Raw genomic sequence first — 22,298 nt, 5'->3', positions numbered from 1 at the left:
TGGAAAATTTGATACAACGAATCCACGGCTTCTACCAAATCTGACAAAACAGCCACAGGAGCGATCTGTATAAAGGGTATTCGAGGCTTCGGCCCTCCGCCAAGCAGCTTTTCCCTGATTCCCTGTTTCTTGTTTAGTTATATTTTGTTGCTTTTGCAAATTTTCCTTATTCGTCTGCACACATGCACACACACACACGTGGGGGAACACTTACATATACATGTGCATATGTACATCGGGATGGGGCACTTGCCACTTGGAGACTACCGACTGCCGTTTGCTGTGCGCCGCGTCACTGGTGGCACGAAACAACAACAGTGGCGCCCACTGCCATGTTGCAGCAGCAGCACTTGGGGCCCCCAGGTTGCACGATATTGTTGCATGTTGCAGCTGTTGGTCGGTCGCTTGCCACATGTGCATGATCCCACCCTGAGCTGCTGCACTCCGCTCCGCTCTGCCCCCGCCAGTGATGCCAATTGCAGACGACATCTGTTTCGGGACCTGTTGTCAGTATTTGCTGCTTGATGTTGCTGTTGCAGGCAGCTGTGCAACAACAACAGCAGTCCGGGTCCCAGCTCCCAGGTTCGCCTGGTAATTTGCATTTAACTTGTGGGCTTTCCTCAACTCTTATTTATTTATACATACGTGCATATGTGGTATGTGGGTTCGTCTTGTGGTTTCTTTGCTGCGTGTGAACCAAACAGAAATCTCTGAAAGGAACCGCCAGGGAGGAATCCTGTGACAAATTATGGAAGACATAGAATCGAACAGAATTACAAACCGAATGGGATGCAGTTCAGAGAGTGAGAAAAAAAGTGCTCGAAGAGAAAATAAAAATGCTTTGAATAAAACGATTTTTTTCGTCCCGCAAAATCATTCCTGACGTTGGGCCGCTCTCCGGTACTCGGTACAGTCAACTCGTAAAAATTAAATTAAACATTTGAACTGCAAATAGATTTGTATAAAAATAACTTCGAAGGGTGGAGGTAGAAGCAAAGTTGTTCAAAGTTTTCCGCCAAAGCGCATGTGCAGGTACAATCCAGATAATGGCAATAAACGACAGGGTGAGGTGAGGACCCTCTTGGTCCTCAAGGAGGAGCTCCTCTCTCTGGAAAGCCTCACCCCGTATAAATACACTTTGGACCAGCAGAGACTCATTCCAAACACCCACCCACCCACTCTCATTCCTTGGAACTCCCATCGCGATGAAGGAGGATTTTGCTGTTGCTCGCTCTCAACGGACTTAGTCGGGCTTCTGCCTTTGGCGCCGCCGGATGGATGCTGCGGTCCATTGCGGGATCCTGCTGTGGCATGTGGCATTCGGAGGACGAGCCGTGCTTTTTGGTGATTTTATGCGTAGTCCGGAGTGCGACAACTCCTTGGGCTTCTTCTGGTGGGTTTTTGGCTCGAAAAGCGGATCTTTCTCGCAATTTGGACTAGGCGCTCAGCGTGCCAAAAAGGGGGATGGAAAACAGAGCTTTTTCCAGGCCGGCCCCAAACATACACACAAGCACACAAACATAAACAAAACTCGGGAAAAGGCAGAGACAACATTGTTTTTCTCTGTTTAGCTCCACCTTTCTCTCTCTCTCTCTCTGTCTCTGCCTCATTGAGGGGACTCTGGCTGTGTTTGCTTGTTGCCTGTTAGTTTCCGATAAAATTGACTTTTTGTTTGTCGTTTGTCGTTTACCGTTTGTCGTGTGTCGCTTTCGTCAGTTTGCTCGCCACGGCACCATTTTGTTTGGCGTCGTTTTCTAATGGGCCCACAGCCGTGGCAGCGCATCGATTGCTGTTTGTTGCTAGCAGGAAATGGGCAAGGGGCACGGGCAGAGGCACTGGCATCGTCTTTACGACCGCGCGCTTTTAACCGCAGTCGAGCGGCGCAGCCTTGAGACGCTGTTGGAAACGCGCGCGTTTTATGTCGCACGCTCTCTCGCTCTCTTTACTTATTTTTGTTAATTTATTAGATAAATAGTACATCAAAATCAGAACCAGATGGTTATAAGCACTAAATACCATGTACAATGTGTATGTATTTGTATGTATTCATACATAGATATGTAGAGTGTGCTCATAAAATTTTAATAAGATGCAAATGCCATAAAAACAAAATCAATTCTTGTCGACGCTTTTCTGCCTCTTTGTTGTTGGTTCACAGCATTAGCAGACAACCGCACATACACACGCACACAGACCGACACTCAGAAGAAACACACGCTCTGTCAGACAGATAGACACTCTCTCTCTCTCTCTTAGTCTGTCACTCTCTCTGTGTTGTTACAATCTCTCTCAATCCCATTTAACAGTAACAGTGCTTCGTTGCCGAGTAAAAACGCTCCCGCAGTCGCGCTGCTAACGCCTCCTGATCGCCTGTTCGTTTTTGCGATAGACGCGCGACGTAAGTCGCCGCCGTTTTGCCTGAAAAGTCGCCGTCGTGCATTTGATGCTTGGCGCGTTTGGTGCTTTCTTTGAAAATTTTGTCTGTCGACTGAGTGGTGGTCGGCGGCGGTTAGAATCGCGCGACGGCTCCAACGATATGCCGCGGTTTTGTCGTCGCCGGCAATTTTTTAATTCGCGCCGATTTTGCAATGTTTCTGTGCTGCTCCCAGTACTGTAAATGTTAACAGAAAAGTTAACATTTTGTGCTCTCTATCTGCTTTTGCTCTCACTGTGCCGTGGCTCTGTTTTTGTGCGCCTTCAGTTGTGTTTTTTTCTCAACTGAGGGGGGAGACCAAAAAGATCATTTGGAAGTGGAATTATCGAAAAATACATTTTTCAGGATGAGAGAGATACATATGTGATGTTGTCCTCAGGTACATGCACTGAACTGATTTTTTCCACTGTACCATACAGATTCACGCAGACATTAAATGCCCCCGCTCTCTTTCCGCTCTCATATTTTTGCTGCTGTTCCGGTCTATCTCTCTTCTATTTGTTCTCTCCACGATGATGAAGATGTACATAAATATGTGTATATGTGTGTATATATGCACATACGCATTGATAATAATAATGACGTTTACAATGTTGCCACTGATTGCAAAATATCTGTGTGTGTGCGTGCCGCCGCTGCTTCAGCCCCTCCATCATTGCTTGGTGCCCCTTTCGAATTACTGCTCGTCTTGAGTGAATTTTCTTATGTTCACTTTTACAGTTACCGTAAAATATCTTCACTGCACGAAGGATTTATTATGCCTGAACTTTCATGACTCTCATCGATTTCTTTGTGCTAAAAGTAATGATTTCAAACCGAACGGCAGTCAGAGAATTTAATTAAAAATTCCAAGATTCTCTGTCTCTCTCTTTCTCTAACCATAAAATGCCATCAATGATTTCTTGCTATTTCTTGACGTCACAAATGTTTTTTATTACACTGTAAACGCTTATCAACGCCTACCTCAATGAGTTCACTCACTACGTCTCTTTTTTTCTAATTAAACGCAAAAAGCTAACAGCAGCAGAAGCAACAATAGCAATAACAGTATTAGCCAAAAACAGCAAACAAATCCACGCAAGTTTGACCTTTTTTCTCGTGGCTCTGCTCTCCGTTCTCTTTCACACACGCAAACACACACTATCTCATTTACTCCCACCTGTGAGGAGGGAGAGCAACAGCAAAGGCAAATGTAAACAATGCTCTCGCTCTCAATTTTTCTCTTCTGTAGTCTCGTTCATTCACACTCGCCGCTCGCTCACTATCTTTCTCTCTCTCGCCCACGCTTACTGCTGCTGCTGGGCGCCTGTTCAAACGTTCGGCCGAACCGCCGTTCGTTTGTATGGGGAATCGAACGCGAGTAAAGTCGCGATGTTTTCGAATGCTCGATTTTGTCGAAACCTGTTTTTCTTCGTACTGAGTGTCTGATGTCTGTGTCTGTATTTTCTTGGAAAGGTTCTGACGGGGTGGCGGGGCTTCTTTATGTTAGGTTAGCCATAGCCTGTTGTTTACAGCTTAATTTGCTTGCCGCGCCACCGCGGACAAGTCACAGTCCTTCCATTCAGATTCCCACCTCTCCCTTCAGTCCACGTGCGGTATTGCAATAGGCATAAGGTTGCAAAAGGTTTTGTTTTTTGCCGTTTCTTTTATCATTTTCGCCTCTGCAACATCTACAGTTGTTCGTCGTTCGGGTTCGCGTTCGCGTTCGTCGTCTTTGCATTCATTCGCCGACGGTGTCGTCGCGCTTGTATTTGTGTTCGTGTTCGGCTCGGCTCGGGCTCCACTCCATCGTTCGACCCAACGACCGTTGACTCCCCCACTCAAAGCTCCATCGTCCATCATTCAGTCATTCATTCAAGCGCCAGACGCAGCGCAGGGCAGTTGTTCAGTTTGTCAATTTCTTGCCGCTGCCGACGCCGCCGTGCTTTGGACACGCGATTTTCTGTAGTTGTGTGTGTGTCTGTGTTTGTGTGTAAGAAAACGCGCGACAGCCGCTCGCGTTTCGCTGGCGATTAATGTTTTAATCAGTTTTTGTCGCTGTTGTTCATTATTACCAGTCATGTCGTCCGTCCGTATATTTGGAGAATTTCGGATGCATTCTTATCAGTTCTTTGATCTATTCTGTTCATAATTTGTTGGGGTTTTTTGCTATGATCTTTGTCTCTTTCTTTCTCTCTTTGGTTGTGGGGTCGTCGGTTCTTATCAGCAAATTTCACGTTCTGTTTTCACATAATCCATACAATAATTGAAAGAACAATCTCAAAAGTATTCAACACTTACCCTTTCCTTTCTCTGTTCCGTTCTGCAGAGCTTGCCACCAACCACCAAGATGACGACCTTGCCGAAGTTTGGCTGGTTCCACTTTCTCCAGCTTCCTTTGCACCGATCGACGTGAAACCCCCACGGAGTTCCATACAGAGGAAACCACCCAATGAATACGCCAGCCCACTGCCATTAGTAGTCATACATCAGTTATAGACATAGATATACCATAAATATATATATATAAATATATATATATATATATACATATAGATTTGGCCCTGCGTCTTGTTCTTCGTGATTTCGTCGCTGTCAGCGTTCGACGCCGACTGAGACGAGAGCAGCGAAGCAACGAGAGCACAGCGAAAGCCTCACCACGGACGCATTTATGGATGCGGGCGGCCTGCCAGTCTTCCAAGCCAGCCAAGCAGCCGCAGCCGTCGCCCAGCAACAACAGCAACAGCAGCAGCATCAGCATTTGAATCTCCAACTGCATCAGCAGCATTTGGGCCTACACCTGCAACAGCAACAGCAACTGCAACTGCAACACAATGCACAGGCGCAGCAACAGCAGCAGATACAAGTGCAACAGCAACAACAGCAGCAGCACTCTCCCTACAATGCCAACCTGGGAGCAACAGGCGGCATTGTCGGCGGCCATGTTGCTGGCGGAAACGGAACTGGCGGCCCTCCAAATCCAGGAGTCAGCCTTGGACCAAACAGCGGGGGCGGCCCATCGCCTAGCGATGCCCTTCCTCCCAAGCGACAGCCCATTGTGGACCGATTACGACGCCGCATGGAGAACTATCGACGAAGACAGACAGACTGCGTGCCGCGATACGAGCAGGCCTTCAGCACCGTCTGCGAGCAGCAGAACCAGGAGACCACGGCCCTGCAGAAGCGCTTCCTTGAGAGCAAGAATAAGCGGGCGGCCAAGAAGACCGACAAGAAGCTGCCCGATCCCCAGCAACATCAGCAGCAGCAACAACATCAGCAACAACATCAGCAGCAGCAGCATCAACAACAGGCGGCACAGACGATGTTAGCCGGACAACTGCAGAGCAGTGTTCATGTGGTGAGTGTCTTAATTATCCAAATACTTAATATTTTATTCATTTATAATATTATGTGTCTCCATTTGTACGATCTTCGGTTTAAATTCTATAAAGAATATATGCAGGCATCACCTTAGCCATAATCGGTAATGATTCCATGTGATGTTCCATAGAAAAGTGCTCAAAGTGCCATGCGATACCCATTGAAAAATGCTGTAGCAGCCCCAGCAGCAGCAGCACTTCAGTGGCAGTGACTTCTCTTTGAAATGGAATTGTGAAATGACTGTGAATTTGTATTGGGAAAGAGTCTGGGCATTTTCTCGTCAAATGCAAATCGCATACAGTAGATGCAGATGCAGATGCAGATACTCTGAGTGGGGTGACGCTCATCAATGCATAGTTGCTTCATATTGGTGCATGGTGGAGCGTTGAGCTTCAGAGTACAAAAGAGAAGAGAGGGGTGGGCAACATATACACACACATACATATGTACACATACACAAGAAGTAATAATGAGGTCAGCGATTTTTGTGTCTTTTTCTCTTTCATTTTTCGGTTCAGTTTCACCCAGAGTTCGCATTCGAGCTGCATGAGCCTCCCTCAAACTTGTAGCCCAGCCACAAGATACAACTTACTGTATGTACATATTTGCTGTAGCCACCATCTACTGTATCTGCAGTTGGTTTTTTCAAGCTTTTGCTTTTGCTCGTACTCGTCTTGTAGGTGCTGCTACTTAGTGGACTGCATTTGAAAATACCTTGAACAACAACAAAACCTATAAACTATGGTATATTTTGATTTGTTTCCATGTGATGTGTGGCATGATGCAAGACTCGTTGCTGCTGCACACTCTGCAGTCTTATATAATTGTTAGTTCTGTCGACAATCCTTCAAAAGCGACTTAATCATCGCTGTTCTTGCTGTTGTTTCTGTAATTACCAGACACCAGTTCGAGTCGAGCTTCTACGAGCACATACAAACGTACATACGAACGTACAAACATCTTTTATCTGTCGCACAAACCCAGAACGTGAGTTATTCTGAGATCAGTTTTGAGTGGAAAAGTTTTTCCGCATCCGCCTGCCAATGTCAGTACCCCGCCTCACCTCATAATTATTCATTGCTGGCTTCGGCTTTTTGTTGTTTGGGTTCCGTTCCCCTCTTAATTCAAGTTCTTTTCATATGCAAAAAGTTTGCTTAGTCAGGTCTTTGGAACACAAGAGGCCACAAGGAAAATATATAGAGATATGTAGAGAGAGAGAGAGAGAGAGAGAGAGTGAGAGAACGACATTAAGTGACAGAAGGCAGAGGAAAAACTTTGCTTTAAAACTGCGTAAAATAAAATATGTTTAAAACTATTCCAGACATTTGTGAATAGAGTTTTTAATAATGTTTGAATGAGTCGCTGTACAAATGTACCATAGGCAAACGGCTACAAGCATAGACAACTTATTTCGTTTGAGACTTTCTTCTGCATTTTGAAAAAATTAAAATAGAAATGGCAAATTGGCTGCCAAAATCAGATCCGGCCACTCTTCTTTCTCTATTCGCGGTCCATACGTTGCTGTGGCATCTCTCGAATGAATTAATCATCAATGGGATGGTTCGATGGATGGGGCGCCTAATCTAACACTGCTTTTCACTTTTCTTTTCATTTATTTGCCAGCTTTTTACTGTTTTTGAAAATCTTTAACTGCCGCCTGCGGCTGTTGCTGTGGCTGTGGCTGCAACTGCGGCAGTGAAAATCGTTGCAAATTGCGGCCAGGCCATCGAAGCCGGTGCAACATGCAAAACAAGAAAGCAACAGCCGCAGCAGAAAGACACAGCGAAAAAGATATTGTTTATTATGCGTTGTGTTTGTGTTGTGTGTGTGTGTGTGTGTGTGCTTTGTTGTTATTGTGTTTTGGGAAAGTCGCGTGTTGCAATTTCTTCTTCATCTTGTTGCACTTTTTCTCATTTTTATTGGCTTCGTCGGGGGGGTGTTCGGGGAGAGGGTTCGTTTCTCTCCTTTCAGTCATTGTTGCCAATTTTCACTTCACTTGGGGGTCGTGTGGCATTTTCTGACAGCCGTCAGTCAGTCAGTCATTCAAAGCGCAGCCAACGAAACAAAAGTTGTTGCATGTGCAACCGTCAAACTGCCCCACCCCTCCACCATATGGCTGCAGCTCTAGAGCACACGAGTAGATTGTTGTTTGTTTCAAGTGCCTTCACCTCCTGCTCCTTCTGCCTGCTCCCTGCTGCCAGCTCGCTGCTTCTGCTGTTGCATCTTGATTGACAAGTGACAACATATTATTGGCGTATCGTTGCAAGCTTTGATTAGTTGTTTGGTTGTTGCTTCACTGTTGTAGCATTGTTTACCCAGTACTCAGGGACTAAGCCGTAGGGTCGGAAAACTTATTACAGATCATCCATAATTTATTCATATTCCACGAAGCAATGGACACAAATGGGTGGAGGGGGAACAGCATTTTTTTCGAATGAAACTTTGAATGACTCAAAATTCAACTAATCATTGTGGGAGATATAAACAATATTAAATTCATGCTTAAAGATATGTCAATAATTATAACTGATGTATTAAGAACTTTGCAATTTTCTGTTGAATGAAACTTCATTTATCTTCAAGCCCTCACCAGCAGACGCGATTCACCTGAACGGTCTGCACGCTTTGCGTGGGTGTCTCCACTGTCTTTGGGCCCGTGCCCCAAATGAGAGATGTGCGCACGAGGAGGAGCATGGAAGAATTATTGGTGAGGTGTGGTGGGGTGGAGTAAAGAGTTTTGGGCTGGTTCGAAAAAATCGATTCCATTTCGACAAAGAAGACCCGAAAAAGAGAGCAGAAAATCGAAGGAAACCTGAAAATGCAGAAAGTAAAGCGTAAAGGCGGGCTTGTATTCCCCACCTTGGAAGTGGATACAGCGTATAGGAGACTATAGGCTTCCAGGGGGATTGGTTTCTATTCTTTTTTGCAGTTCTAAGCAATCATTTTGAGCAGAAAACTTACACTTTTCCCATATTTTTTCACTATTGCACCAAGCAAAATGGGGCCAAACGGAATTTTCCACCAAAGTTTCGCACATCATGCCCAGGCCTGCACTTTTCGGTGGGAGAGGGTGTTCGCTGGTGCAACATCCCCAATTGCCATTCCCATACCCATCCCGCCATGTGGCACTTCAAAGGCTTCTTCCTCTTTGGTGCAAGATATCCTTGTGGCAGTGTGAGCGGGGTCCGGCAAGGGTTACAAATGGGCGGGTGGCGGAGGGAGGGTGGCGTTTTTTGGGAGGGAGGCTTTGTGTGTGTATGCTGCTGCTCAAACATGAAATTCTGCATATTTTATTTATTATGTTTGGCAAATTTCATTGCATATTAAAGATGCAATTTTCCACAAGAGGTAGGACGCTTTTCCTCCCCATTACACTGTCCAACCTGCTCCACCGCTACATCCCGCTATTTCCACTGCTTCCGCCTGCCCTTCCAAGTTTCGCATTTGCCCTGCGATGGTACTACAATGAAAGCTTTAAGTTCGTCGGGCTGAATCTGGCTTTTTGTCAATTGTCTCGAAACATTTTAATTGCTTTACGTTTTGCTGTTTGCATTTGTTGTTGTTTCTGTGGCTGTTGTTGCCAGGACAGAAATAATAAACAAGACAAAGGCGTAACACATTCTAAATGTAGTCGGGGAGGCAGACTACGCCTGTGATTGGAGGTAGACTTTTAACCCTTAAATAATAATCGTATGATAAACGTTCTGTTTTTTGTACGTTTTTATTTGAGGTTTTTCATAGAAAAGTGCTTGCTGGGGTAGGGATAGGGAGGATAAAAGACAAATGAGGCAACTGGAAGCTGTGCTCATGTCTTTACTTTTATTTATTTTACTTTTTTTCGTGGCCTTACACTGAGCCAGCCATCCATCTTCACATCATCAACAAGGTCCCTCCCAGCAGAAGACAAGCCAGGCGAACATCCCAATCCCACCCCCAAAGGCTCTGCCCCCTACTACCTTTATGATACCTTTGCCTTCGTGGCTCTTGCCTCTTGTGCGCCTGGCGTTGCTCTTTCGGTTTTGCCTTTAAAAATCGATAAACTCATTTTGAAGTTGTACCAACAGCCACACACAGGCACCAGTCAAGAAATCACACACACACAGATACGTATGTACATACGAACATGGATAGACTGTGCTTACTTTTATTTTCTATGCGCCTACTAGCCATTGCAGCATCCCCCCAATCCCAAATCTCCACAACCGTCCGACAACGTCCAGATATGTACACAAGCGAAATACCGAATCCCAAAACCAAACACATGGCGTGTGCATGACGCGGCAAGTTAGCGTTCGACTCTGCACTCTGCAGAGTGCTTCTAGCCTCTCGATAACCGAAAAAGATTCGGAACTCTATTAAGTGGTATTCGCAAGCCTTCAATACAGAAAGAAATAAATCCTGTGATTTCTATAGAACTTTTCTACGATTACGTCCTAAATTTGTCCCTTCAATGCTCAAACGTTTGCCAAATTTAAGACAACGCTTCCGCTAGGAGCTTACCAAATTCCTGCCCCATTATGCGAAGTTGATGGGAATAGTGGTTAACCCTTACATTGGGCGCGAGGCGCATAAACTCCCTCTTTGGCATCCCGAACAACGCCTCGGCCGTGTCCGAGGCCACAACCCCAGGCTTGCATTCAATTTGAGTATCGATTACATGAAATGAGCTCTTGTCAGAGGCATGAGGGGCGGGGCAAAGGGACCCGATACAGAGCAATGCACTTATATGAGGAAAATTAACACAAGCACAAGGCTCTTGTGTCAAAGGCAAATGTTCATTCAATTGATTTGTTCGTTAATGAGAAATTCGAGTCGCTAGTTATAAATACAAAAAAAAACTAAAGCTAATGATGTAAAGTTTAAACGAAGTTTAAGGATTATTGGTTTACATACATTATATGTACATTAAACAGCAATAAGTGTATATTGATTAATCTCTCCTAGGTATTGTGTCAATAGAAAATGGTGTAGAAGGATGCACAACATGTGACAGAGAAGGCGACTATTTTTATAGACAATTTCTGAGTTTTGTATGGAAGTCCAGGCGGCTCAGTCTCACATCCCTTTTAGTTTCTTGTGTGCTCTTCCTTTCAGTTTGTTAATTTATGAATCCAAATGAAATTATTTGCCAGTGGACTCTGTTTGCACTTTTCCATCTGCGATTCTCGTTTCAGAATGCCAGCCAGCATTGGAGGGAGGCTCTGTGTGTGATGAACTTTCCTCCCTCTTCGAAATTAAAGACTAAAAGTCGAAAATGAGCTGATGAGCGGCGTATGCGTGATATTTACCATGATTTTTAATCAGCTTAGCTTTGAGATATCCCTTGGCATCCTGGAATACAATGGAAAGACTCTTGACCATTGTATGCCTGGTGGGGAGAAGCAGCAGCAAAGTGTGGGCGCTAAAGAGAGAAAACAAACCATTTTCATTATTTTACTGGAGCGGAAATGGCAAATTAACTGCACAAACACACGGACAAGTGTGCGTGTGTGTGGGCATGCTCATTTGTTCTGCACATTTCTGTGCAGAAAATCTCACAAAATCAGCCAACCCCTGTGGCCCATCAATCCCACCACCCAAAAACTGCCCCATTGACTCGGGGACTCGCAAAAGAGCGGTGATCGGATTTGGCTCCAAGGCGAGCTGTGAAATACAGATAGATTGAAAGGGAATTTTCGTTTCTACTTATATTGATGCATTACATTAAGGATCTTTAGAATGCCATTGGGAAAACATAGAAAATATGTACATATGTACATATGTACATACATTAAGTATGAACTAAGTGGATAGATATTTTGTATGTACTTCTCTTAGCCTGGAACAATCCCTCTTTGAAGTCTTCTACCTTTTATTGTCGAATGTTGACTGCACGTTAAATGCGAAAATAAAAGTACGTTTTCAACACTTGACGACGAAACACAAAGCGAACGTACTGAAAAAGAGTCAACAAAAGGAGGTGGCTGTGGCTATCGGCAGCTGGAGGGGCAACGTCATCGTCATCAATGTCAGCCGATGACGAAATGTTTTCAAACGAACAAAACTCGCGGCAGAAGCAGCAGCAGCAGCAGCGCAGCAACAGATACGACTCGTATGTATAAATGTTAAATGAATCGTGTGGCAAGGGGACTTACAGAACGATGATGGGGTGGATGCGGGTGGAGGGTTGTCGTTTTGAGACAATGAAGTCCATCCGACATGTGGACAACAAATTTACGTTTGAGTGAACTTTTTTTTTGTTTTTGTATATTCCGCTAAACCGGACAGGGTGATGCATACACTCGAAAGCGACGATGCCGCCGCCGGAAGTTCAAAAGGTGACAATGGAGACAACCAGAAAGGCAATATCAAGAAGGGGCGAGGGGTTTCCCGAGGGTGGCGGGTATAGCTTGACAATTGTCGGCAGAATTCGCTTTAAGCAATTAAATTTATGAGATTGCTTACTGTATGTACTACAGGGTACTTGAGGGTGTAATGTTTTCGCAGAGATAGCCGTCAGAAAGAAAAGGAAAATACTATCCTTATGAGTCCAAAAAAGAGACGCACTCTTCGAGTATATTTAAGTATCCCATAGTCGGGAAAAGGCAATCCGACACCGTTCCTGCCTGGCAAACTTTATCGGCTGCTGAGAGTCGGAGACTTTTAATTCTCAGATACCCAAACGTCGAATTTCTTCACATATGTATGTATGTATGTATGTATGTGCGTATGTAAGTATGTATGTACATACGTTTGTGCACTGAGAGTTATAAAATATATTTGGTTCACATTTAAATCCGTAATTTCAATTCAACTTGTCGTGTTTACACACACAATGCATAATTTATAGAAATTTGTCTGCAAAGCGCAGCAGCAGCAGAGACAGAGAAGCGGCAGCAAACAAAGCAGAAACAGACAGAGGGGGCGAGTGGGAGCGGGAGTGGGAGAGAGTAAGAGCTCATGTAACGTTAAGTATAGGGACGGACGCTTGGCGTGCGTACAGTGCAAATGAAAAGTTGCTGGACAAGCGGCCTGCTTTGATTGGAATAATATAACAAAAAATCAAGAATAAAATAATATATTCTATTTTATTCGAAGAAAACCCATTTTAAATTAAAATGAAAACTGTTTTTACGTGTACAAACATCAATAAATATTAGTGTAGAGCAACTTTATGCACGCAGTGTGTCGGACAGAGTCCGGTCCCTGGCACTCTTCGTCTCTCGTTCCCATTTCTAGTGTCGCACATGGGCAGCAACTGACTGCCTCTTCCACACTCTCTGTGTCTCGTGCTGAATGTGTTGTGCTCTTTGTGACTCTCTCCCTCGCTCCTCTGGTCATGCTTTTTAACAACACCCTACACCCCACTGATTTGCTCTTGTTGTTGGTTGCCTTCTGAAGCTACTGTGTAGTGGGGCGCCGCTATTCGTTCGCTTTTTTGTACAAAGGGGGTGTGTGAAGAGGTGAGTGCGGATATATGCATGTGTGATGGCATGTCCGTGTCTGTGTCTATGTGGGTGTGTGTCTTGATGTGCCTGTGTATTTGTTTATGTAAACTCAACGAAGCTTAAAAGCTTTGTTTGGCACCATGGAACGAAGGACTTGAATATTTGTAGCCTCTCGGTCTGTCTGTCCCTCCCTTCCCGAAATTGTTATTAGTTGTTAATAATAGTACATTAAATTAAAAAAAGAGGAGATAAGAACGAACCATAAGGCACAAATATAAATTACTGAGACTGAGACTGAGCACCGGCACCATGTTCCTCCTCGTTGTTCATTCCTCATGTTCAAACATTCATTTCGCCTGATATTAATTTTCATAACACGGGGAACTCCCCGTTTCGAAACCCAACCCCCATGTGGGGCGGTGGTACCACCTTCGCTTCCCCACTGAAAATCCCATGCCATTCTATTGAGTGCCGCGCCCACTTTTCATCACACACGTCCATCCTTCAGCCAAGATGTGCAAGGAAAGCTAAAACGGAGAAAAAAGGACCTATTTTTTGGTGAAGCAGCCGCATAATCCACTTTTTGAATCAACCCTACAGCTAGATCCCCTCCCGTGGCATGCCGCACAGTGCTTTTTGTTGTTGGGAAGAAATATAAAAAATAATTGGAAGTTGCCTCCTGCAACGTCGCCGCTGCTGCTGTATTGTCGCTCGCTCGTCAGCAACGTTTGCGTCTGCGTCTCTGTTGACGTTTTGCTTGTTAGCTGCACTCTCTCTTTCTTCCAAGCAGCCTCCTTACCCCGTCAGCCACCCAGCCAGAAAGCCCAACCCACCAGCTGCAGCCCTGCATCAGCCATGGTCTCCCTATGGAGTGCGGGTGGCGGCGGTGGATCTCTTTTGCTTTGCTGTCGCTGACTCCTTTCGTTTTCTCTTTGGATTTGACTTTTTCTGTTGTTGTTGATTAGAATGGAAAGAGCAAAAGGGAATAAGGTGTGTAATTTTTGTGGATCCAAGTACTGTACCTCGACCCACATAAATATTTTTAAAATAATTCCTAATTCCTTGAATATCCATTATATACGTATATAATATGCGTATATGCGTACATATGTACATATGTATGTATTAGGATTTATTTAATGTATTTGAAAATGTCGACAAAAAATTAGTTTTTCTGTCATCACAGCCATCGTCATCATCTAAAGACCCTCTGCTTGCCCTGTCATCAACAGCTTTAGGGATGTTCTGTTAAATTAATAATTTTGATTGAGATTCCCATTGGACTCCCTTCCTCTAATCGTGTTGTTATCCCGCCCCCCTCCCGTGCCATCAACACTTTCTCATCAGCCCTTCCCGTCATCACCAATGTCAACATCATCGTCATCAGCGTCAGCATCACCATAATCATAATCATAACTATTATTATTAACGACGCAGAAACGAGCCTATTTAGCGTGAACAACAAGCAGAGAATCTTCTTCGTCTAGGACACACTCTCTCTGTCTCTCTCAACGCCAGGGAAGAACCAACCCGTACTCTAAGGGGAAAAAAACACCAATTTCCCAACACAAAACTTTAGCAGGCGATAAAAATTTGTCTACATTAGCTGAAGGAGGGGGAGTGAGTAGAGTAGAGTAGCACCCGGAAAATGTTGCACAGTTTTTGTTTGGCATATGCCGCAAATTCCATCCTACATCCCCGTCCCTCCCTTTGACAACTATCTTTGGGTTATCTGAAGTTGTCTGTTTTCGGTTACCATCTTAACGGTATTTACCATTCGAGGCCATCCTCTCGTCCACCTACGCTCCGTAGTGGTCCGTGTGAAGGGACGGAACGGCCGTTCCTGCACCCTTCTTCGAGTGTAGCAGAAGCCCGCACAGCTTTCAACAATTTGTGGCATGGCTTAAAGTTCTGGGCTTAAGTGCGCATGTCCTGCCTTCTGCCTGGGGTTTTAAGTTATTCCTGCCTGTCTCTGTTAATTGCCCCCATTCTTGGCCCACCCTGCCGCACCGTCACTGCCACCACCCCTCAGCCATTCAGCCGAATCCGGGGCTCCCTCTCCGCAGATTGAATTAACTGATTTTGCTGCTATTGCTATTGCTGTTGCTGCTGCTCTTGCTGGTGCGTTGACATAAACAAACAAAAGTTCACACTAAACAAAATAAATAAATAGAGTGCAAATTTCATTTGATTAAATGCCACCAAAGTGACGATGGCGACGATGTCGCTTAATTGAATATCGTGCAACAGCAACACAAGCAAGATAACAAGCAACGAAGGCTTAGATACCCTCATAGCTCTATTGTCAAATTTTCCAGGAAATGCACATGGGATTGTTGGATTTGCATCATAACCAATAGTAAATTTGCAACCGATCTCTTCTGTACAAAGCATACAGTGGGACACCTGAATTCTTTGAGCTACCAATATCATGTTGAGCGAGTCTTTTGGTTGTGTCACACAGACCTACTGCATCAGACAGTCTCTGATATCGGAAATCCACTTGACGCTAAGACAATTTCAGGGCCTGACAGCCCATTCTCTCACACTCTGTCTCCCTTTCTTCCTCCTGTCTCTCTCTTCTGTCCATGTCTTTGTCATTGCAATCGAACAGAATTCAATTAAGTTGATTGCAAATCGTTGCCGTCAAAATGAAAGATGCTCGTACAGCAACAAATGCCAGTACAAAAACTAACCAAACTAAACCAGAAATAGTATGGTAAAGTAGGCAGCTAAAGGAACTTCTGTAGGCGTGGATGAAGTCACGATTTAAAAGAAAATACATGAGTAAGAATATACAAAATTTGTATATGTAATATTGCAGAATATTGTAAACATTTGTCCATACATACATATGTATGCACAAACTGACATTCAATTTAGAAATTGTATTAAATTTTCCTTTCAAATATTTACAATTTTAAATGGAATTAGATTAGACTTTTTTTTAAGTTAATTATATCTTGAATTTTTGAGCTCCTTTTGCGTTACCGTTCTCCTGTGGTGTGTCCCTTCTACCAAATTGTTGTTTGGCTGTCATTATATGGTTTTCTCACTGTCATTCATTCATAATGAAATTATGTACTATTTTCGCGCTACAATGCACTTCAAAAATCAAAAAATTAAAATGATATATAATATGGTCGGTGCTCATAAATTGTTGCTGTGAAAAAATGTAAATTTTTTCCGTCACTGTCAATGATTTATTTAGCACTTTTCAGTTGTGTTGCACTTTATGGATGTAAGAATATACTATTAATTAATTAACAATTTACAAAACATATGCGACGTTTTTGGTGCCGCTTGACAACAAAGTGACCACAGGAAGGTTTTCAGTTTTCAGTTGCAATTTGAAGCTGCAGCTGCAACACTCTGAGTATGGGTTATGTGGCAGCAGATTTATGACAAAGTTCTGTTGGTGACGACTCCAGGATCAAACAAATGGAAACAAATGAACCAAGGCTTTGAATCTTAATATCGTTTTAATGGACTGAAATGAATTCCAATAATTCGCATACAATCCGCACTTTTTCATATCCCTCTGCAGTTTTCTCCAAAAATGGTTCAAATGTTTAGTTTGTTTCACAGCTTCTTTCTTCGCACACAACAATTTGCTCAAACTTTTTGGTAATTGTACTTCTAATTGCTTGATTACAGCTTTAATTGCTTGTTCTAAAAACACCCGCTGTTAATTTTCAGCTGTTATTTAACAGTCCTCAGAAAGAGATGGAGAGAGCACAAGTCACTTAGTCAGTACGTTATTCAGGGAGTTCGTTTTTTTTATGCATGTATTTGCGATTCTTTTCTTTCTGTTGTTTTGATTTTCTTTCTCTGCCCCTTTTTGTCTCCCACTCTCTCTGGAGTTGCTTCTGTCTGGTATCATAGCACCGCATAAAATATATTGAGGCTAGGGTCGGTTCCGCTCTCACTCGTTCGTGTTTTGCAACCAATTTTTGTGAACATTGAATTACACTGGGAACAGGTTTACTGGCACCACCCTACCTTCAGCGTATTATACCTTGTGACCCAACGGTTGGAGCTCTCTGTCTCTCTCAATGACGAGAGCGAGAACCTTTGTAAATTTTAATGGCAAATCTGCTGCCATTTGCGGCACATTTCGCGTACAATTTTCATTTTTGTTGTGCCCACATTTTTATTTTCATGCCCTAGGTTGTCGGTAGAGGGGATGTTTGGTGTGGTGCTGGGTGGTGGGGCTTCTGTACGAAGTATTTCCAGAGGGGGAGGAGGCACACTTTACATTTGTTTTGCTTATTTTGGCGTGAGAGAGCTTGAAGAAAGACACACAAAAGCCTGAGAGAGAGAGAAAGAGAACGAGTGTGTGTGTGTGAGAAACGTACGTACCGGCAATAGAGTGGGGTGGAGAGCGAATGTGGAATGGCTCTCTCCTTATTGTGGCTGCTGGTGTTTGTGGCATGGCATGCCATTTCCCGTTATCAGTGGCAGACTTTCTGCCAACCTGCTGTCGCTCGCCGTCGACGTCACTGCGCACGTCTCTCCGTGCTCAACAGTGACGACTGAAACAGTAATTGCACGAAAATTATAAAATCTCTGCGGAAATGTTTTATCTTTTGTAAATACCCGTTACTCGTAGAGTACAGTCAGAACTAATTTGAGATATTTTAAATATTTCTACCTCTTATTTTGTGGGCATCAGACTCCCTTTTATTTTCTGCCTACTTTTGGAAGAATGCTGACCACTGTGCCTTTCAGCAATGGCTAATTTTGGATTTTCTAAGCGAACAGCGTCAATTATTTTTAGCTTGCTGTGCGTCGTCGTCTACTGCGACGTCAGAGCAGCGACTGCGGCAGCGGCGTCATTGGGAGAAGGCAGCGGCAGCCAGCCACATGCAGATTTTTGCAATTGTTTGCCTTATTTGGCCGCTGACGCTGTTTTGTTGTTGCTGGCTGTATTTTTAGACCATTGAATTATCATGCGAACTGCGTTTACGCTGCAATTGTTGCTAATCAGCATTCCGTCTCACTCTATGTATCTCTCTCTATTTCGTTGCAGGTGAGTTCTGACATTATTTGGTCGTGTAAAAATGCATTTGGGGCAGATGGAACCGTAAGTAAACATGAGAATGAATGGATCGGGACTAAAGATAAGTTAGCGCCAAGAAAGCGCTTCACCAAAGGAGCAACTTATATCTACATATGTATGGCATACGTTTCTCATTGAATTCGCATCGCAATCAAAATCTCAATAATTTCAAAAGCTCACATCTGACACTGTTATTATAACGTAAACACACAAATGCAGTCCCTGCATACAGTTTCAGTCATTTGAATAGCTTACTAATTTTATTCTGGAGTATATTCAGGAGAAAGAAATCAATTAATAAATTAAGGTAGACAATATCGGGGAACCCAATGAAATAAATTTATATACATACAGTGGCTCCATCGCATAATCGGACAGCGGTTTCCTCTTTACGAATGTGCTCAAAAAGTATATAGAAATGCGTTAGACCAACCGCTTTTTCACTTTTTATACAACTTAATAGTATTAGCTATCCAAATCATAAACAAAAAGTCATACTTTTTAGTGAGAACAGTTAGTTTTAATCGAAAAACCAAAAAAAGTCATGTTTTGAGACTCAACGCATAATCGGACAGGGCAAAATGCCAAAGGAAAATCCGTTTTTTTTTTTCAAAAATCTTTTCATAGTCCCGGTTTTTCTTATCGAATGTATGCCATGGATGCCTGGATATATACCAGACAAAACAAAAACATTTTGTATGCCCCCCCCAGGAGAGCAATCCTTTTTCGAAATTTCGCTGGCTATAGACATAGAACACGGAAGGAAAACTGCTCGGAAAACCGCCAAATGGATTGGAAAAGGCTAAACTATGGTTCACTAAATAAATATAAGGATCCATAATAAGTTTAGGCTGGTCAAAATTGTTCGGGAAGGCCACGGCTAACTTTTATATGAGCCAAAAGAGCATTCGATATTAAAAAAAATTAGTCAAAATAACTTTAAAAATTCATAAAAATTAGAACCTACTTCAAAATTGATCGGGAAAAGTGGTTTTCCCAAAGAGGGGGGTCTTATACATTGAACAAGTACCATTTGTATGAGAGATTTCCCCGACCTAGTACATTTGTGGGCTCTAACATTGAAATAATTAAGTCGAGAACTTGTACTGAGAAAATTAATTTATCAAATAAGGCATTTTGATGCTATATCCTCTAAAATTCCAATTTTTTTGATAGTGTTTATTATTAAAAGATATTATTGAATGAATGCTACCAAAAAAGTTTGATTTTACGATGATATAGCATCAAAATGCCTTATTCGATAAATTAATTTTCTCAGTACAAGTTCTCGACTTAATTATTTCAATGTTAGAGCCCACAAATGTACTAGGTCGGGGAAATCTCTCATACAAATGGTACTTTTCCAATGTATAAGATCCCCTCTTTGGGAAAACCACTTTTCCCGATCAATTTTGAAGTAGGTTCTAATTTTTATGAATTTTTAAAGTTATTTTGACTAATTTTTTTTAATATCGAATGCTCTTTTGGCTCATATGTTAGCCGTGGCCTTCCCGAACAATTTTGACCAGCCTAAACTTATTATGGATCCTTATATTTATTTAGTGAACCATAGTTTAGCCTTTTCCAATCCATTTGGCGGTTTTCCGAGCAGTTTTCCTTCCGTGTTCTATGTCTATAGCAAGCGAAATTTCGAAAAAGGATTGCTCTCCTGGGGGGGGCATACAAAATGTTTTTGTTTTGTCTGGTATATATCCAGGCATCCATGGCATACATTCGATAAGAAAAACCGGGACTATGAAAAGATTTTTGGAAAAAAAAACGGGATTTTCCTTTGGCATTTTTGCCCTGTCCGATTATGCGTTGAGTCTCAAAACATGACTTTTTTTGGTTTTTCGATTAAAACTAACTGTTCTCACTAAAAATTATGACTTTTTGTTTATGATTTGGATAGCTAATACTATTAAGTTGTATAAAAAGTGAAAAAACGGTTGGTCTAACGCATTTCTATATACTTTTTGAGCACATTCGTAAAGAGGAAACCGCTGTCCGATTATGCGATGGAGCCACTGTATGTACATACATAGCATCAACAAATAAGTGGAGGACAGTGCAGTATTCTTATTTTTTATAACTGTAAACTTCTGTTTGATTGAGAATTTCATATTATTCAGTATGTTATATCTATTATTTTGACCGCAGCTGTACATATGTATGTACATATGTTTGTACATACATATGTATTCACATATGTATGTATGCACAGGCACGGATTTAGAATTGTGTCACCGCGTAAGCAAATCCAATCCGAGCGGTGTTTGTATGTGTGTGTTTGGTGATATTAAGAGCCATGCCGAGCCGGAGCCGACACTGTTGTCCCACTTGCACTCCCTGCTCTCTTTCCAGCCTTCAGTTGCTGTTCCGTTCGGTCAGTTGCAGTCTACAGCACTCTACACTCTCCACTACTCTCCACTACTCTACCCTACACTACTCTACACTCCACTCCACTACGTTCATACCCACTCCTTCTTGCATTTGCTTCTGCTTCTTCGTCGTCTCATTATTCCCATTTCATTTGCATTTGTCTGCAGGCTTCTCTCAGCTTTCTTGTTGGGGAAGTGTTTACATCTGGTTCATGTTGCTATTGTTGCTGTATCTGCCACACTTATTTTAAGCTAATTTTAGCTTTGCATCACAATTCAATTTTCAAAATGGAATTGCGGGAAATGCCTATTTAGGACTGTTAGGGATCAGTACTTTTCCATACATTTAATTTTAATCAGTGCTGTTTGTCATTTTTGTGAAAGAGGAGGAATGGGAAAGGCTGAAAATTCATTTATGGAATTTTATCTGTTTAAATTTACATAAATGTGTAGAGGGGAATATACATACATACATACATACATACATACGTAAAAATGTGTAGTACCTTAGGAAAAGATCCTTCGAGGAAAGAAGCAGATTAGATCTGTCTCACAGCCAGAAGTTCCATTGAAACGGTTAAAACCTGCCTCTGGCTGATCTTTTCTTTCTATCGGGTCCCACTCTCTTTCTCTCACTGCACTGCCTTCGAGCTTGTTGATGCACAATACAACTGAAGAGCAGTTTGGGGCCAGCCGTCACAATCACCACCAGCAGCAACAACAACAACAGCAACAGTAATACTGAGCTAAGCCATGCGAAATCCCTTGAAGCGTTTCAATTTTATTTGTGTGTGTGTGCTCGTGTGTTGGTTTCGGTTTGTTTGATTTGGCTTGTTCAAGGTGAATTTAGTAAGGTGAGCCATTTCAGAGTCCACTCTCACAATTTTTAAAAAATACGCTTCGGGAACAGTCTCCCGGTACTCTCGATGCAAAACATACACAAGAGTAGAGTGGGAGTCCCTCTCACCTTAGAGATAAGTACACCTTGGACTTGCTCACCTTCGGCTCAACGACAGCGAAGCGAAGCGACAACGGGCTGAGGCTGAGACTTGTGGCTGTGACTGAGGCTCGTGCTTTTACATTTGAATGAGCAACGTCGACGTCGGAGTTGGACTTGGAATTGGAGTTTGAGCTTCTGCTTCTGCTGCTGCTGTTGGAGTTGAGATGTACATACATATGTACATACACACATACATAAGCATGTAGCTGTAGTCATTTATCACTTGCCTCTAACTCGCTCTCTCTTTTTCTCATTGCTGTCCGTTTGCTCCTTCGCCTTGGCCCATAAATATCATATTAAAGATTTGCCTTAGAATCGCTCCATACGCTGACGTCGACGCTGACGTTGCGCGTTTGCATTAGCGCCAAATGTTGTCTGTTTATCTCTAGCCCGCCGCTAGTTATTGCCGGCTACCCATACATACGTACATACATACGTAGGAGTTTGTGCCGGTGCGGGAGGATGGGGATGGGTGGGTGGGTGCTTGTGTGGCCCCTGTTTTGGTGGTTGCAAAACTTTTGTGGCCACTGCCAGTTGATTGGATTGCCATGAGATGAACTGTGTGTGTGTGGGGTATGATTTATAGGTCCCCCGTGCCGATAAGGGATATGCGATAGATACGAGTGTACAATAC

At 43.1% G+C, this 22,298-nt stretch overlaps 2 protein-coding genes across 4 annotated transcripts in view; both read left to right on the top strand.

The window, feature by feature from the left end:
* LOC117891764 (neurogenic protein mastermind) overlaps nt 1–22,298 on the top strand; it is a 66,872-nt gene that overhangs the window by 14,582 nt on the left and 29,992 nt on the right. Inside the window, exons 1-2 of one of the 3 annotated variants that reach the window (XM_034797402.1) lie at nt 4,294–4,378; nt 4,743–5,771. In XM_034797402.1, coding sequence (XP_034653293.1) covers nt 5,085–5,771 — 687 coding nt within the window. In that variant the 5' untranslated portion in view covers nt 4,294–4,378; nt 4,743–5,084. The other 2 variants (XM_034797403.1, XM_034797401.1) reach the window with 2 other exon arrangements.
* LOC117891784 (RNA-binding protein 8A) overlaps nt 1–22,298 on the top strand; it is a 187,586-nt gene that overhangs the window by 138,220 nt on the left and 27,068 nt on the right. The window lies entirely within an intron of this gene.

Source organism: Drosophila subobscura, chromosome E, assembly GCF_008121235.1.
Source record: "Drosophila subobscura isolate 14011-0131.10 chromosome E, UCBerk_Dsub_1.0, whole genome shotgun sequence".
Lineage (NCBI taxonomy): Eukaryota > Metazoa > Arthropoda > Insecta > Diptera > Drosophilidae > Drosophila > Drosophila subobscura.
Note: the sequence above shows the minus strand (reverse complement) of the source record. Positions and strands in the feature narration are given on the sequence as shown.